General features: G+C 43.0%; 1 protein-coding gene across 5 annotated transcripts in view; it reads right to left on the reverse strand.

Moving 5' to 3' along the window:
- Positions 1-915: 915 nt before the first annotated feature.
- The window catches only part of clasp1a (cytoplasmic linker associated protein 1a), an 81,781-nt gene continuing 65,161 nt past the window's right edge, over positions 916-17,535 (reverse strand). For 3 of the 5 annotated variants that reach the window (XM_080456584.1, XM_080456583.1, XM_080456582.1), the window contains 11 exons: positions 17,218-17,367; positions 15,796-15,902; positions 14,717-14,857; positions 13,560-13,707; positions 13,200-13,449; positions 12,276-12,332; positions 11,757-11,947; positions 10,829-10,957; positions 10,158-10,364; positions 7,238-7,354; positions 916-4,437 (listed from right to left, as the gene is read on the reverse strand). In XM_080456584.1, coding sequence (XP_080312710.1) covers positions 4,354-4,437; positions 7,238-7,354; positions 10,158-10,364; positions 10,829-10,957; positions 11,757-11,947; positions 12,276-12,332; positions 13,200-13,449; positions 13,560-13,707; positions 14,717-14,857; positions 15,796-15,902; positions 17,218-17,367 — 1,581 coding nt within the window. In that variant the 3' untranslated portion in view covers positions 916-4,353. The remainder of the gene's footprint in view (positions 4,438-7,237; positions 7,355-10,157; positions 10,365-10,828; positions 10,958-11,756; positions 11,948-12,275; positions 12,333-13,199; positions 13,450-13,559; positions 13,708-14,716; positions 14,858-15,795; positions 15,903-17,217; positions 17,368-17,535) is intronic. The other 2 variants (XM_080456586.1, XM_080456585.1) reach the window with 1 other exon arrangement.

The raw sequence follows: 17,535 nt of genomic DNA on the forward strand, positions 1-17,535 counted from the left end.
AGAGGACACAGCTGGACCAGGGTTCCTCGGGTAGACAGGTGCAGGTCTCTGCAGAGGTTTGTGGCCAAACACCATGATCTGCTCTTATATACCAACTGTGATGTCACTGGCAGGGGCCATCTGACATACCTCAGATGACCTTTGAGAGGTGGAGGTGTGTGTGTGTGTGTGTGTGTGTGTGTGTGAGAGAGAGAGAGAGACAGACAGAGAGCGAGACACACACACACCACCCACTGCCAATGTCCAGCTGGTTGGATGCAATGTACTGTAATCACTCTTCAGAGCTGCTCACAGGCAACATAGCAAATAAAGAGAAGGCTTTGAACTCACTTAGAAGAAATAATAAGAAGAAGAAATAAGTTCATGGAGAAAAATGCAAATTAAAGCATCTTAAAATAGGCAGTTTGTGGAGAAGGTCAAAAACATTAACTAGAATTAAAAATTTGATCGAATACTTCAAACACATACTGTACGAATAAATGGCACACAAAAACAACTTTTAAAGCCTGATTTACATTAGTCAATGTACAAGCTCACAACGCGCCTCTTTCCGACGCGTTGTGAGCTTATAAAGCAGCTAGTTTTGAAAAGGGAAAACTAAAGTTTTGGACATTTTCTGCCAATAATGACATGCCCAAAATAGGGACGACAGGCTGAAAGTGGTTGAAAGAATTGTGCCGTTTCTCTTTGCAGAACTAGAGCTCCTCTCCGCTCACAGTCACACACACTCATCTTTATCACTGGTGTGAGACGACTCAACGGGTTAATATTTATACAGACCCTCTAAGCACACCTCAGCTCTTCCATGTGTTTGTAAATGACATGTGACCGCTCCCCTCCAAACAAACAGTATATTTATCAGCTAAATACACAGCTTGAATAACCACAAAACCAGCTCAACTCACATGTCGCTTTATTTCTACAGCAAACAATTTGTTCTCTTTTTACTTTTTGTTGTTGCAAATGTACCATTAACAACTGCCCTCTGTACAGACTGCCATGAAAAGCAATACAATAATAAAGTTAAATAAAAGAGCCTAAACAAATATAAATACAGATATGAACATTACATGACGTGGGATAGAAGGAAGGCCGATCGGAACATGCATAGTGAACAGATTGCAACGAACACCTTGTTTTTGTTTATCTGTAGAGAGACAATCAGGACAGTTTGTCGCCCAGATCAGAAACTTTCCTCTCAAGTCAAAGACAGACAGTTACTGTACTTGCAAAAGGAATGTGGCCTTGTTTGAGAACATTAAAACCCGTTGAGGGGGAACAGGTAGAGGAGTACAACGCACATCGGTGTGATAAATACAGATGGGGAATTTTCTTCATGTACAGACACGGATTATTCCAATCCATAAAATTAAGTTACATCAGTTCTAAAGTCTTCACTTTAGATAGCTTTCTTCCTCAAGTCCAAACACATTTTTGTTGTTGCAGTAAATGTATTCTGTGTGACAGACATACATACGTCTGTTTACTTTCATTAGTACAATAAGGCCAAACAACAAGAAAAAAAAAAAAAATCCCACAAACGTGGGTCAAAATAAAATTGAGTTCCCATTAAAGATTCATAAATTTCAACTTTGATCATGAATACCTACTTAACACTGTGACGCCTCTCCCACTCTGTCTGCACGGAACCCTGTTTATTCACTCCAATAGAGAAGAGGATTATGTCAAACAAACAAGCTTGCAATGCGCTGTGAGCTTGTAGAGCTGCAATTTTGGCTGCGCAACACTGGCGTATAATTTGTATAAATTAAGCATAGGCTATTGTTGAGAATTCCTGCCTATAACATGCTCAAAATGGGGATGCCAGTGTTAATACTGTTAAGAGCTGTCTGCCATTCGGCAAGATGACCGCCCATTGTTCTGATGTGAGACCATATATAACTGCAGCAAAAAATACCATGTCTTCTGTGTATTTAGAGCTTGCCTGCGCAAAACGGTACGCCTGATTACATCAGGTGTACAGTTCACATATTTCGTAACTCAAGTGTAGAAGCGCAAAGGGACGCTGAGCTGCACAGCCCCCCGAACATCAGCTGACAACCCAGAAACAACCAGGAAGGTCCGGCAGACAGTGGGAGAGGCATCACAACATGAATAAATATCAACACCTATTACAGTAACCTCTCTGCTCATTGCCTTTTCAAAGCCCAGTCTTAAAAATGTACCTCACACAAAAGGTAAAAAAGTGAAAGTGAAAGATGCTTTTAAATGTCCGGAGTGCAGCGAGTGATGTTTGTTCACAGCTGTCAAAGTGGATCGTAAAGGTTTGATCCACTGGTAACCATGGCAACCTCCTCTACCCAAAGAACAAGTTAAGAACAGGAGATGACTAAACCCATAATGTTAAAAGTGCACTTCAACAGCCAATAAACTGGGCCCTGTCAAAAAACCACTCAAAGTTGAACGTGTGCTGCCAGATAACATGCAAGCTAACGTGCAAAAAAGTGAGATAGCCAACCCGTTTTTTTGTTTGTGTTCTTATTTCGTTATGTAAAATTTTTGCGAAGCGCTGATCCAAAACGTTTATGTACAATATTATTTTCCTTGCAGCTACGGTTTATTGTAGAAGCTGTAATAGAAGGGAGGTAAGAGGTGGAGTGACACTCAGAACCTAATGCAGTTTCTATTTCTATTTCATTCTTTCTGAGTGCCGTAGACAGAGTTTTAACACATGGATTAAAATTGGCGGTGGTTAGAAAGAATTTATAGAACCCTAGTTACATTCGTAACTCTCAATTCATACCGTTGTGGGTCAAAGATTATGCCCGATTACACTCTTCCAGCTACATGCTGCTCACGGTCCCACTGAAGAAAGGTGTGTGTGTGTGTGTGTGTGTGTATGTACAAGGAATAAGGCTTGGTCGAAGTCTTTTGGATTCGTTCTGGTCCGGTCTGCACGGTCCGCCCAGCCCTCCCCAAAAGTCGAAGCAGTTTGCAGTATTTACACTGGGAAAGGATTTTCCACTACGCATAAAAGTGTTCAGTGTCTGGGCAATAGCAACATCACAGAGACTACAGGGAAGATGATATGGGGTTTGGTGTGTTTCCGGTGTTTGTTTATTAAAGCAGGATGAACTACAAGAAGATACAAGATGGTGCGATGACGGTGACATGTGACCTCTACTTATAAGCTCAATGTGGGTCATTCATTGTCTGAAGTGTCAGGAAAAGAGGGTGGGGCCTTGTTTCGGTTCATGTCGGTTCGCTGATTGTTATTTCAAAATGAATTGTAATCTTTGTGTCTTTCCTTTACTCTGTCGTACAGTTGCCGATGGTCTCACGGAGACCTCTGTACCACCAAATAAAGTGCAGCAACTCTTAATCTACTTCAAAAGATTGTCAAATTTAATGCTGGAAACATTTTCTCCACAAATTCGGTACCTTTTCGAGTGTAACATTCAATTCACAAATAAAAACAAATCAGCTTTACTTACTAACAGCACTTGGTTGCATGGGCTTGCCTTACCCATTATACAATGACTGACAAACTATACATATAAATAAAAAAAATTTTATAATGTACTATCCATGTTTCCAGGAATCCATGTCACATTTCTGTATTTTTCAATCTGGCAAGATTTGGATTAACTTCAGCTTCACCCAAACAGCGTTTAATGCCGCAGTCTTCTGATCATCAGTACATGTAAGCAAACTAATTTGACAGGAATGTCTTAGAAGCGACACCCTTCCATACGGCATTCCTTTAATTTTCTGTGTAGGGCAGGGTGTATTATCTGGTCCTCACCAGAACAGCAACACCTGCCCCCTTCACCTAAAACCAAACATGATTTTTTTTTACATTCAACACTTTCTGGGAGGGGGGGAGGGGGCGCTTTCTTGTAGTGGAATGGTTCACTTTCACAGCTTCACCCAGCTGATGGATGCTCAGCTGGCTTCGATGATAGTGTTTGGGGTTTAAGTGTCCTGCTCAGAGACACTGGGCGGACCGAGGGTCGTACCGGCGACCTTATGATTTCCCAGACGGCCTCTCTCGGCCCACTCAGTTACAGCAGCCCACGACCCGCAGTTGCAGCCATGTAAGCTCGAGCAGGACACTGAACCGTCACTCATTTTAAGCTGATCTGGATCAATTAAATTAACCAAACAAACAAAGACAAAACGGCGCAAGAGGTCGACCGGAGAGAAATGACAACAGAGAGAAGAACACGGATGTGGGTGTGGCGAGGGGTGGAGCCTTCCCACGAGAGCGGAGTGTGTGGCTTAGAGACGGTGGGGCGGAGCTCAGAGAAGAGGCACGGTTATGTTTCCGGGAGGGATGGATGTGCAGGTTCAGTTTAAGCAGCGGAAGTTTCGATCAGAGTCTCGTGTCCACTAATGGGCTGAGACGTCTGATGAACTGCTGCTGTTACTGTTGGTGGTCTGAGCTCTCTTGATGTACAAGTTCAACAGCTTCATCTGGAAAACAAACACATCAGACATCTCACTTTAATTCTGCTCATATTTCCATCTCACTTACAGCTATTCTCAGCGCTGGACACTGTCACGCGACAAAGTATAAATCGGGCTTTACTCCAATAGCTTATCGAGTCTTCAGCAATCATCTACCAGCTGGCTACAGTCCTGGCTCATCAGGTTTCTCTGCCTGCGTCCTCTTCGCTCCAAGGTCAACTTTAAAGCATCATTCTGGAACGTGGCCAACACACGGACGTGTTGACCTGCCTCTAACTACTTTTGAGTTATGTACAGTTTTACTGTGGTGGAAGTAGGGAGATCTCTGTCATGTGAGGAAACAGGCCAACAAAAATGAGATGATTCAGAAACTACGGAAGCTAAAATAACAACCATTCCTGGTGTTCCTAATATGATCGCAATCATTCAAGGCAGATAATGTGATTGTGTGAACATAATATAATGTTTTTTTCCCACCAAATTAGGAACAATGATCTTGGGAGTCATGTAACAATGAGCATTAAACAGAGTTGTGAGTTTACATACCGTTTATCTGTAATTGGGTTCCCAAATTAGAGGGAGGGGCCTATTTCTCACAAAAATGCCATATACAGTAAAGGCCTTTGCAGACAGGGTGCGATTTTTCGCACGGAAAAAACGGACAATATCATTTTTTAAATGAACACATGGTTCTCAATGACCTCATGCACACCGGCTCCGAATTTACCGTGAGGCGATGCGATGCGGCGATGCGTTTTTTTCCCAATCGAACCCAGTTCGATTCGTGCGTCTTTTCGGATGCGGTAAAAACTGATTGACTAATCACACCCTGTCTGCAAAGGCCTTAACATGGACACAACATCCCATCAACCCCACACTGGAATTTACATTGAGGGGCCGCTATAGAGTACACTTCCAAAAACCCTTTCACTTCTGCCCATAAGGGGCACCACAAATGCACAATGTTGCACTGTATATCGTAAAAATGCTATTCCCCAGCAGCTTCCTTGGGTCCTGATGGCTGAAACCCAAAAAGTACACAGCCCTGGGTAGGCAACCCAGCCTGGCACTGATATGCGCTCTGCAGAGTGCCCCTTTCTAGTTATCTGCAAATGGTTATTAATACCCTATGCTACCATTGTCACTCCAAGTGCAGAAGGCCAGGTAGTCTTAAGTCTATTTATACGTTTATTTTATACGGCCAGGTCGGATGTTAAGTGGTCTTTATACTCTCTTTTATATTGTTAAACTTTTTTTAATTAGTGTTATCCTTCTACAGTAGTTATGCTGTACTTGTTCTAAAAGGTCTGTCTGTCTGTCTGTCTATAAATTGGCTAATACTGCAGTAACAGTTATGATGACACCTCTTTTACGATTGAAGCTGGAAGCGTATAAAACATCTCCTCTACCTCTACTCTGCACCTACAGGTACATACATGTGTAAAGTAATGCTGGCCTTCCTGGTCTCTGTGGTCCTTTTAGCAAACGAGTATGTGATGCAAAAGATGGTAATCCCATCACTGATGACCAACTAATGTTCTGTATCTAAGCCATCCTTGTCATGAACAGCTCCATCATGTTCAATTCAAGCTACTTTCAAACATACAGTAAATATTATACCATGGCATGACCATCATGTTCTGGATAAAAGCAGTGGTGGAAAAAGTACTTAAATGTTTAACTTAAGTAAAAGTATCAATACTGCAATGTAGAAGTACTCTGTTCTAAAAGTAAAAGTCCAGATTTCAAAATTTACTTGAGTAAAAGTACAAAAGTATTGGTATCAAAATGTACTTAACTCATTCAGTGCCACTGGACGTCTAAGACGTCCGTTTTAACATAAGCCCTGAGTGCCACTGGACGTCTAAGACGTCCAAAAATAATAATTTAAAAACTTTTTTTTTATTTTTTTATTTTTTTATGTTCAGAACCCAAGATATCATGATTTGAAAATATTCTGCTCCATTCACTCTTTGTTCAACTTCTTACTGAAAAAGGCTGTATCTCGGCTCCTAAGCACCTTTTTTTACAAGGAATTTTGGCTGTGGCACTGCCATAAATATGCCGGGCACTGAATTGTAGTGGAGTAAAAGTGTACAATATTTGCCTTTGAGATGTAGTGGAGTAGAAGTAAAAGTACTGAAAATAGGAAATACTCCAGTAAAGTAGAAATACCTCAAAATTGTACTTGAAGTACAGTACTTGAATAAATGTACTTAGTTACTTTACACCACTGGATAAAAGATACATGTAGGAATAAGAGAGAGGTTCCATCTATCTTGCTTTATTCTGAGTTACTGTGGCTGACAGTCAGTCAGTATCAGAAAGGGTCTTGGTAAACGTGTAACATTATGTAACTCAAGGCCAACATAGCGTAATGGACAGTAAGTAGGACAGTTGACCCTAACCAGCTCACTCCAGCTGCAAACCAAAACACAGGAGGATGATAAGGTTCTGTATGTATGTATTTGTAGGGGGTATGTGTATGTGTGTATATGTTAGGTATATGACACAGTGGACAAAGTACTCAACCCCAGTACTTGAGTCAAAGTATAGATACTACTGGTCAAATATTACTCAACTACAAGTGGAAGCTTGTAGATTGGCTATTTATGCTATTTGTGATTTGAAGTGAACGTTAAAGTGGTTAAGTGTGTCTGTGGGTTTTATAAATATTGAACAAATGAAAATGATTAACAAGAGCTTGTGATTAAATAATAACTACTTTCGAACTATTGTTTCCTTTTTCTGAGAAGTAACCGTTTTGGAAAATACAAGGTTTCTACCCGACGATTTGTGTAGTTACCTTGCTGCCAGTCAGCTGAGCCAGGTGAGGTTTAAGGTCTTCTCCAATCACAGAGTAGATGGCCACCAGACAGAAGACACTGGCCTTCCTCACACTGCTTTCTGTGTTGTCATAACCCTGATGAACACAACACAGCATACGTATTAGCTAAACCAGTCATTCTCAACCTTCTTAATTTCAAGGACCACCAGTTTGATATGCATTAGGACACAGCCCCTCTTTGGATGAAAAATAAATACACCTATTGTCTCTGGGACCCCAATCTACACTGTAAAGTGTTTATTTAACTCTGAGTGAGCAAAATGGACCTGTATGTGTACATTCTCTGAGTTACAGGCCCAAAAGTGTCTAAATGGAGTGACCATGCAACACCACACATCCACTAAAGAACGCACTCAGACGGACAAACATTCACAATTACACACTGATGTGTGGACAGACATGCGATGCAGACAGTGTGTCAGGAGAGAGACAGACAGACAGAGAGACAGGGCCATGTTAATGCATAGGTATTATGTCTAACTGATCTTGTGGAGAGGCTCAGAAAATGCACCTTGATTTTTGTAAAGGCATTAGCCAAGGCGTGTAAACAAGTCCATTATCAGTACAGCAATAATGTAACAGCATTGAGCAATTACAAAGTAATTTCAGTGTTCAGTGTGTGTGTGTGTGTGTGTGTGTGTGTGTGTGTGTGTGTGTGTGTGTGTGTGTGTGTGTGTGTGTGTGTGTGTGTGTGTGTGTGTGTGTGTGTGTGTGTGTGTGTGTGTGTGTGTGTGTGCGTGTGTGTGTGTGTGTGTACGCGTTTAGGCATGCTTTTGCATATCCACAGGTTTGAGTTTAGCAACTTTGTCAAAAACTCTACCTTTATTTGATCGTGTTGTGTCTAATAACGTTATTACTGTACCTTACATGTATTCATATAATGTGCGGACTCTGTAACACTATTGAACTATATTGAACTCTGTTAAAACTGTTCTGACTGATTTATACTGAGTTGCGCGCCAGTGTCTGGCTCTGAGGTTTTAGTGAAAGGCTGCAGCTTAATGATCCAATACTGTAACGGCTCATCTAACAATGCATTATCAAAGCATATAAAGGTTCCAAAATTTCTTTTTTAAACCTGACATGCCACCACCAGTCATTTGTAGGCCTGTAAAGATTATTACATATCGCAAATTGAGATAATCAAAATCATTTTGCATAATCATCACAATAGTTTCCATGTTGATTTTTTTTCATATAAGATTAGATGTTTATTGTCTCTGTATTCGACATACAATGAAAATGTGTTTAGTGCATCCACTTCAAATCAAATCAAATAGCAGCATCAACAAATAAATACAGATACAGCAACATTATGCCATAAACTGTTGGTCTGTCAGAAGTCAAGTCATCATAGTCTGTCAAATAAAAACACCCATAATACATACAATAATAAATCTTACAATAATAAGTTAGACCACAAGATATTGCACTTGCCAGTAGGTAAATAATATAATATTTTTTTTAAATAGCGGAAATAGCCGATCTACAACCTCACAATGCGTCGAATACGCCATTTTTACTTTTTATTTGAAAGTATAAAGCTATTAAATATGTCATTTCTTTGTACATTACATTTATTTGTGTGACAATTAAACGTCAAGTAAAATGTCATGATGGAGACATCCCCCGTCATTTTATTTAACGTGGCCCTGCAGACAGACAGACAGACAGGCAGGCAGGCAGGCAGGCAGACAGACAGGCAGACAGCATTCCAGAAGAGGCAAGGGTTATGGCAGTGAGAGCACAGTACACGCAAACATTTCCAGGTACAAATAAGGCAAGTTGTTTCAAGTGCACTGTCCAAATATGAACATGTTGTCCAAATAAGCCTTTAGGCACAGGAACCCCGGCCCCACACACGCACGCGCACACGCACACACACACACACACACACACACACTACAAGGTCACACCATTTACACAAGTTGTCATCTCTGACTTCAGCTGGTTTTCTATTAACCCTCTATTAAACTACAAACATACATTGAGGTTGTGTGTATGAAATACAGTAAACTACATATCAACTATAGTTTGATTCGACTTGTATTTTTTATTTGTTTCTTTTTTTAAGTTTATTGTAACTTCTTGGAGTGCAGCTACAGTAGATGGTTTGGTGGCATGTTGCATTACAGCATGTTATGGTGCATTAGGTTATGTTAGATTCGGTTGTGTAGCATTATTAATATATTTTATTTATTCCGTTTTGTGTAAAGCACTTTGTAACCTTCTTTTGATCGATCTTCTGAAGTATTTTATAACTGGTTATTACTTCAAGGCCGATGTTCATTGGGAACGATGCCCATTGGGAACACATGCCCCTCTGGTTATGCAATACCCTTTGTAACCGTTGGGCAGTATCCATTATCATAGTACCTGCTTGGAGGTCAGTCTATGACATCAGTATATCAGTACTATTAAATTAACCTTAGCGTCCCTTTTCTGGGCATGTCATTTGGCAAAAATTGGCAAACACTCGGCAAACTGCCAATTGCGACACATTGTGAGCTTGTAGATTAGCTATTTTTGTCGAAGAGATTTGGCGTGGAGGGAAAAACGGAGGGGATCTACTGTAGTATATACCCCTGGGGGACCCCAGTCAATGACGTATATAGGGTATAAAGGTCCTTACACACCGGGGCGATTTATTTCATGCGAATAATACGTTTTTTGTTTAAACCTTATAAAGTCAATGCAAGCTTCCACACCAGTTTCGCGGAGCGAAAAAAGCGTCTTTTAATTATTCGGAACGAGTCCGAATTTTGCGTATATTCGCATATTCGCTGGTGTGTAACCGCCTTAAGACTTAAGTGGTTATGTTATGTCCCCTCAGACATCAGAGTGTTCTCTTGTGCATGTCATGTAATGTGAGCTATACCTGCAACAGTCCAGGTATGATGTCAGGCAGCAGCTGGATCAGCGAGTCCTTGGTGATGCGCTCTATGACCTTGGTCTGCATCTTAATGGCGGCCAGGTTGATGGGGTAGTCTGCTGTCTGGACAATGGGACACAGCACCTTGATGCACTGCTCTGGATGGATGGAGCCTGCCAGGGTGGCGGCTGCCTCCTCCGCTGCTCGCACCACCTGAACCATGGACAAACAAACAAACAAACATCAATCACTATCCGTCTTCTCCTAATAAAGTCTCCAGTTGACCGGGGCCAGGTTTCATTACGGCATCCATAACTGAAGATTGATGGCATTCAATAAAACTACTTTCAACCTGGTGTCCCTATCTTGGGGATGTCATCATAAGCACAAAAGGAAAATCAAATGAAATAGGTTATCTACAAACTCAAAGTATAGTATATCGGGCTTAAGTGGTTAACACACACACACACACACACACACACACACACACACACACACACACACACACACACACACACACACACACACACACACACACACACACACACACACACACACACACACACACACACACAGAGTGTCATCTTTCCCACTACTGCATATCGCTCCATGTTTCCAACCAGCGTGTTATGGTAAACCTTAATGCTATGGTCTCAGCTGCTGTGCGAGGGACCCACCTCCTTGTGAGAGTCCTTGTGGGCTTCCAGGGTCTTCATGATGGTCAACTCAGCGTAGTTCTTAAACCTGGCCGGCTGGTTCTTCAAGATCTCCTTCAGAACACGCAGAGCCATGGCCCGTATGGTGTGCTGTGGACATACAACACTGTATCACGGCATGTCTAATGTATAGACTACTGTCTAATGTATGGACCAGTGGTTCTCAAAGTGGGGTCTTCGAGGTGGTCCTAAAAGGACCCTTACAGATCTATAACTCAGAGCGTACAAATGGAACCAAATAGACACGTTATGGGGGAACGTTACAGGGGTCTATACCACTGCTGGTATAGACTACTGTCTAATAATGTATAGCTATTACAGTATAGTCAACTGTTTAACCCATTAAGACCTGAGGCCGATTCTAAAAACGTTTTCCAAAAAACTCATGTTGCTATATAATATCAGTGGTGCTCAAACTTTTTCATGTCAAGGAAAATGATATGTATTTGGCCGTAAAAAAATGTAGTAAAAAAAAAATCAATTTAAAAATATACATAATTCAAAGATTTGCACAAATATTCACGAAAAAAAAAAATAGCAGAGCTACAAGATCGTAGCGCGGCGCCAAATGACGTGCTATGAGCTTGTATATCTGCTATTTTTGAATAGCCAACCAATGTGCTATATATATATATAGCTAAAATGGGGGGGGTGTAGATCAGTGAATGTGTGCAAATGATGTGCACGTACAGTATGATCGCTGTAAGCATGAGGTCTCTCGGCTGCTTGCCTCGCAAGGCCTCGTAGACGCCGTCACAGGCCAATGATGATATCGACACATTGTTCTTATCGCGATAACGACAATATCATTACATCCCTAGCATATACTACACGTGTGCACATGCACGCATGCATGCACACCCACATCTACCCTGTACATCACACGTACATCCTTATCTCCCAGTGTTTCCAGCAGGAGGAGCAGAATGGTTTTAAAGTGTTCATCCCAGACGGCCGCTTTGTCTTCTCTGGTTATCTTCAGCAGCTCCACCAGCGCCCCCTTCCTCTCATCCGCCCGCTCATTGTGATTGGACAGCTCCTTCAAAAGCTCCGCCACCAGGTCACAGTGATCCTGACCAACTGTGGGAAGTGGAGGAGATACTGTGTTCAGTCATACGGAACAAGACTTTCAAATGACAAGTAAATAGGCGCACGCACACGCACACACACACACACACACACACACACACACACACACACACAATATTTTGGATATTTGAAACATATTTTCAGAATTAAACCCATTTACACTCTCACAAGCACTTAGGTCAGTAAGTAACGTCAGTAAAAGCACCATTCAGCTGGGGTTAGGTAGAGTTAGTGAGACATGAAACATGAGAGATGAACTATCCATGAATACTCAGTCAGTCAGTTAGTCAGTCAGTCAGGAGGTAGAGTGCATCATTACCAGAACCAAACACCTTGGGAAGAACCATCTTGTTTTCACCACATTCCTGCCGACGGCCTGGAGAGATGGATGGAAGGGATGGAGAGATGGAGAGATGGAGAGAGATGAGAGAGGGATGGAGAGATGGAGGAAGGAACGGAGAGATGCTCGAAGAGATGAGGGAGGGATGGAGAGATGGAGGGAGGGATGGAGAGAGGGAAGGAGGAATGGAGAGATTGAGGAGGGATGGAGAGATCGAGGAGGGATAGAGAGTTGGGGGAGGATAGAGAGATGGAGGGAGGGATGGAGATAGGGATGGAGGGATGGAGAGATCGAAGAGGGATAGAGAGATGGGGGAGGGATGGAGAGATGGAGGGAGGGATGGAGGGAGGGATGGAGAGAGGGAAGGAGGGATGGAGAGATCGAGGAGGGATAGAGAGATGGACAGAAGGATTGGGAGGAGGACAGAGGAAGCACAGCGAGTGATGTGATGATGGTGAGTAACAGATGCACAACCACAGCACTGTGATGTACACAGTAACCGTAGACACGGTGGATTTTCTCTTATGTTTATCCAACAAAACAACAAAACTAACTAACAGGCGGAAATTCAGTCTTTAAAGTCTAAAAATGTTAATCATAATTCCATGATGACTTCATGGTCAACAGATGGGTTCTCACAAAGACATTTAATGAATGATATGAGAAAGTCAACATCATCGTATGCTTGAGTCCTCTGTCGCTTCTGTATTATTAACTCAAGTCTAATAAAAAAAGTCAGTAAAAAAAAAACATTGAGTTCCTAGACTTTTCTCCCTCCTGGCTCCCAAACAGTGGAATAAACTGCCTATGGCAGTCATAACGGCAGCCCCCTTTTTTCTGTTTGACTGATAAATTGTCTGATGGATCGTTTAATCGATCTATGTATTGACGTGTGGGACTCACAGTCTCTGAACTGTTCCACATCGTCATCGAACACGGCCTCTTTCAGGGCGCTCTTGTCATAGGAGCCAATCAGCGCCTCTCCGTAGCCATAGGGGGCGAATTCTCTGCCCCGCGGCCCAGAGAAGGAGCGTGGAGACGGGGTGTTCAGTAGGGACGTCTTGTTGTCCAGCGCCGTCCGGCCGCCTTCCACCGTGTCCAATCCCAGACGGGCGTCTGAACCTGGGGAGGACGCTACGCCTTCCCTACCGGCCTGGACAGGAGGACACACGTTATTTAACTTAATTGACTTATTTAACTTGCCTGGACCACAGAGCTGTAGTTTGATAAACATTGCTGTAGATGGCATCGCCGACAACTTACTGCGTCGTCTCTCTTGCCATCACGTCTGATTGGCTCATTCAGCTCATCCTGGCTCCGGTAGCTGAAGCTCTGTATGGCCTCTGTGACCCCCCGCAAAGAGCTGTAGATCTCCTCCGAGTTCATGTTCTCTGTGTCATATTCCATCATACTGTACACACGCACACACGCACACACACACACACACACACACACACACACACACACACACACACACACACATATACATGATCACATGCAAACAGGAGAAAGGCACACAGCGTTTGCATGGCGCCTTGTGACAGACCACAACAACAGTCCTTGACTTGCAATATCTCATCTGATCATAGATGATGGCTTGAGATACTCCGTCACACTGAATTTGACTGTACTGTTATTGTTACATGTAGTTAATATTGTTTTAAGCATGTACAGATTTCCACCATCATATTTCCACATCGAAATGGAATATGAAAAATGTGTCTGATACACATCTTGATCACATGATGCCAGAGAATGTACCGATTTGTATGAGTTTTGGACAAAATATGTACGAGAAGTAGCAAAAAAGGTTTTTTTTTATTATTTTTTTTATCCCACGTTTTTGTAACCCTTTTTCACCCGGTGCCAATTTTCTAAGTGATCCTGGGCGCTACACTCCCCCCACCAGCCTAGGGAGCCCAGGGCCGAGCTCATGCCTCCTTCAATGCATGAGAGCCAACTGACCTTCTTGTCACCTGACAGGGGGGAGTTTCCCCGGTAGGACGTAGCGCGTGGAAGGAACACGTTATTCCAACCAGTTCCCTTCCCCTCCATCAGGTGCCCCAGCTGTAATGGGGGAGGCGGTATAGCGACCAGGATTACTACATGTTTTTGTGAGGGTATTAACTACCCTAGGAGACACGGGGAGAACATGCAAACTCCGCACAGAGTAGGCCCTTTCGCCAACCCCACCTAGGGTATGAGCACTGATGACGCGGAGGAGAAGACACGCCCCCAGCGCCCACAGCGTCCCCACCGGGAATCGAACCCAGGACCTTCTAGCTGTGTCTGAGGCGACAGCGTTTTGAAGAAATTGCAAAATGATGGAAAATCTTGTCAGGCAGGAATGGTCGGGGCCCGGCCCATATGGGGAGAACCGCTGAGTTAAACCTCTCCAGCCCTCCTCTCCTCACCCTTACCTGGGTGAGTACGCTCGACGCAGGCCCCTGAGTGGGGGGGCAGCGGGGGCAGAGGGGTGAGGCGCAGACAGAGGAGGGGCAGAGGGAGCGGGGGAGGGGGGGTTCTTGACCGGCACGTCGACTCCCCAGCCCCATAACCGACTGTTGGGATGGACGGACAGACAGATGGACGGACGGAGGGAGGGACAGGAGGAGGGGAGGAGAGGAAGGGGGGACAGTTAGCAGGTCACAAGCAGACAGGGCAAGAGGGAGGAGAAGGATGGAGGGATGAAAAGAAATGTGCAGAAGGGGAGAAAAAAGGAAAGCATAAAGTACCATTCACGAGGAGAGGAGAAACCTCTGAACACACAAACTGTTTTGTATTTGTAGTCATTTATTTAATCATTTGACCATTATTTCTCCTTCAATCGTCTTTCAACCAGAATCAGTCAAATATAAAACTACAATTATCGTTCGGATACACGGTTTGGTATCGGATGTTTCTGTGTATCAGAGTTTAAAGTAGAAGGAAACTAAAGACACAAACACCAATCTGTGTTCAAATCACAATAGTTCTCTAGTTAGTTAGTTAGTTAGTTAGTTAGTTAGTAGGTCAGTTAATGATCTTGTGCACAGGCTTTCTGATAAAAGGACAAAGCCTGTGTACACTCTCTGAGTTACAGACCCGTAAGGGTCCAAGTGGACCACTGGTGGTCCCCGGGCCCCACGTTAAGAACCAGTGGAATAGTTCCTCTGATGCACTCCTCCATGTTTCATGAGTGTGTAGAGGAACCACTGGAACTCTTCATTAAACTAGTTCTTATCCAAGAGCATCAGGGATGTGGGTCAGGCCTTGGTGAGATAGGTAGAACCATAGACATGGCTCTGAGGCGTCTGTATCTCGGGCGCCATTTTGGAGAAGGCAAGCTTCTACTGGCCAATCATCTACTCGCTGTGATTGGCCAGTAGTCAGGAAGCTTGCCTTTCCAAAATGGCGGCCACGATACAGGTCGCTCCAATGAACTGCAGAGGCCAATGAGGTATCTAGGTTTCTATATCTATGGGTAGAACACCCACTGAGGTGAGAGAAGGTTGATTACCTTGGAGACAGGCCTCCATGGGAACAGTTGGTAGGGGAGGTGAGGGGACTGGTCCTACTGGGGGTGTGGCGAGGCGGAGTCCGACCAATCGTGTTGCTCGGAGAGCCCTGGAAGAGAAGAATGAGCATGATGTTTGGATCAACACATCAACACAAAGAAAGAAACAAATTACTCTCCCCTCTTCAACCAACAAACAGACACTTTTCAATATCAAAACCTCTCTGTGAGAAAACATTCTATTGTTTCTATCTATCTTTTTGGGCGGTGAAACCGCCCCTATAAGTGAGATTTGGAAAAATGTACATTTTCCTGCGCTGTGATCTGGGCCCAGGAAATTAGTAGAATTATCCTGCGCTGTGATTGGCCAATCACAATCTATTCAGGACTGTGATTGGCCAGTGTCACATGACACATGTGCATAGCCCTATATAAGCAACCATAACTCGAAAAAAAACCAAACCTTGTTTTTTTTCGAGTTATGGTTTCGTCCATCATAAAGAGTGTTTCAATAAATGTATTTATCTTTTGTACATGATTGGTTGACTCCATTCAGTATTGTGATTAGCTAGCAAGACACCGCCCACTTCACACAGGGTGTGATTTTTATCTATTACATTATATTTACAAAGACAGGGGGAGACAGTAAAGAGGATTTTGACTGATGGAAAGACGTGATCCTGGTCTTTATGCGGATTCAAACCATTGTGCTTATGTGCAATACTGTAGCTGGTAGTGCATCACAAAGTTCCATTCAAAGTTTCTGTTTGTATTTGGGTCCACATGGAAATACTGTGGGAACAGATGATACTTAAACTTGATGATGACACCATTGCAGGAGCAGGCGGGAATAATGAGAAATCCAGCGGGAGTGGGCGGGAGCAGGACTAAGTAGAGTAAGTACTGTGTAGTACGATGGTGTCACTTGGTTAAAAGAACAGATTTTCAAGCTAACATGCATTTTATCACGGCGCGTTGTTGGCTTGAAGATCTTTTCTTTTCACCAAGCAACATCATCGTGCGATGGAGTATAAAATAAGCTTTAAACGGCTGTGAATTAAATCAAGGATCAAGAAGAATCAAAAGGGGTTTATTTGTCACTCACTCAGGTAAAAGGAGTGAAATGTTGGCGCAACATGAACCACAAGACTATACAACAACAGCAATACAATAGACACAAGATAATAATACGAATAGTACTGGACTGTAGTGAAATAAAATAAAATAAATAAGGACACAAGATACATTTAAAAATAAGGTTAGGAATCGGTTAAGACACACTAACTCTCTTTAAACCCCTTTTAGCAGCAGCAGGGAATGTGCAATGGGAAATCTGCAGAATTAGGGCGTATATACTGTATATTACATATTAATAATAATGATAAACCTTGCAGAAACATTTTTTTCTGCACCTATTAAACTCACCATATTGCTGCTGCTGTTGCTGGAGTTCTTCAGGTGGCTGTGCAGCAGCTTGGTAGCTCCGTCCTGGAAGGTTTTAGGCAGAGCTCCCAGCAGCATGGTGAACTCCGGGGTGTTCAGCTCAAACAGAGAGATCAGAACCACCTGGGCGGCCTGCGTTCAACACAACAACAGAGCAGATGAGGGTTAGTTTATTCAGTTCATATTCAGTCATGTCCACAGAGTAGGAAAGTCATGTGATGTCCCTGGTTCATGTGGTTCTGCTGGACAGATGTCACCGTAATCTAGATTGAAACGATGATTACAGGTCAAATCTATCAA

Source organism: Gymnoscopelus braueri (assembly GCF_963280865.1).
Source record: "Gymnoscopelus braueri genome assembly, chromosome: 18".
Classification (NCBI taxonomy): Eukaryota; Metazoa; Chordata; class Actinopteri; order Myctophiformes; family Myctophidae; genus Gymnoscopelus; species Gymnoscopelus braueri.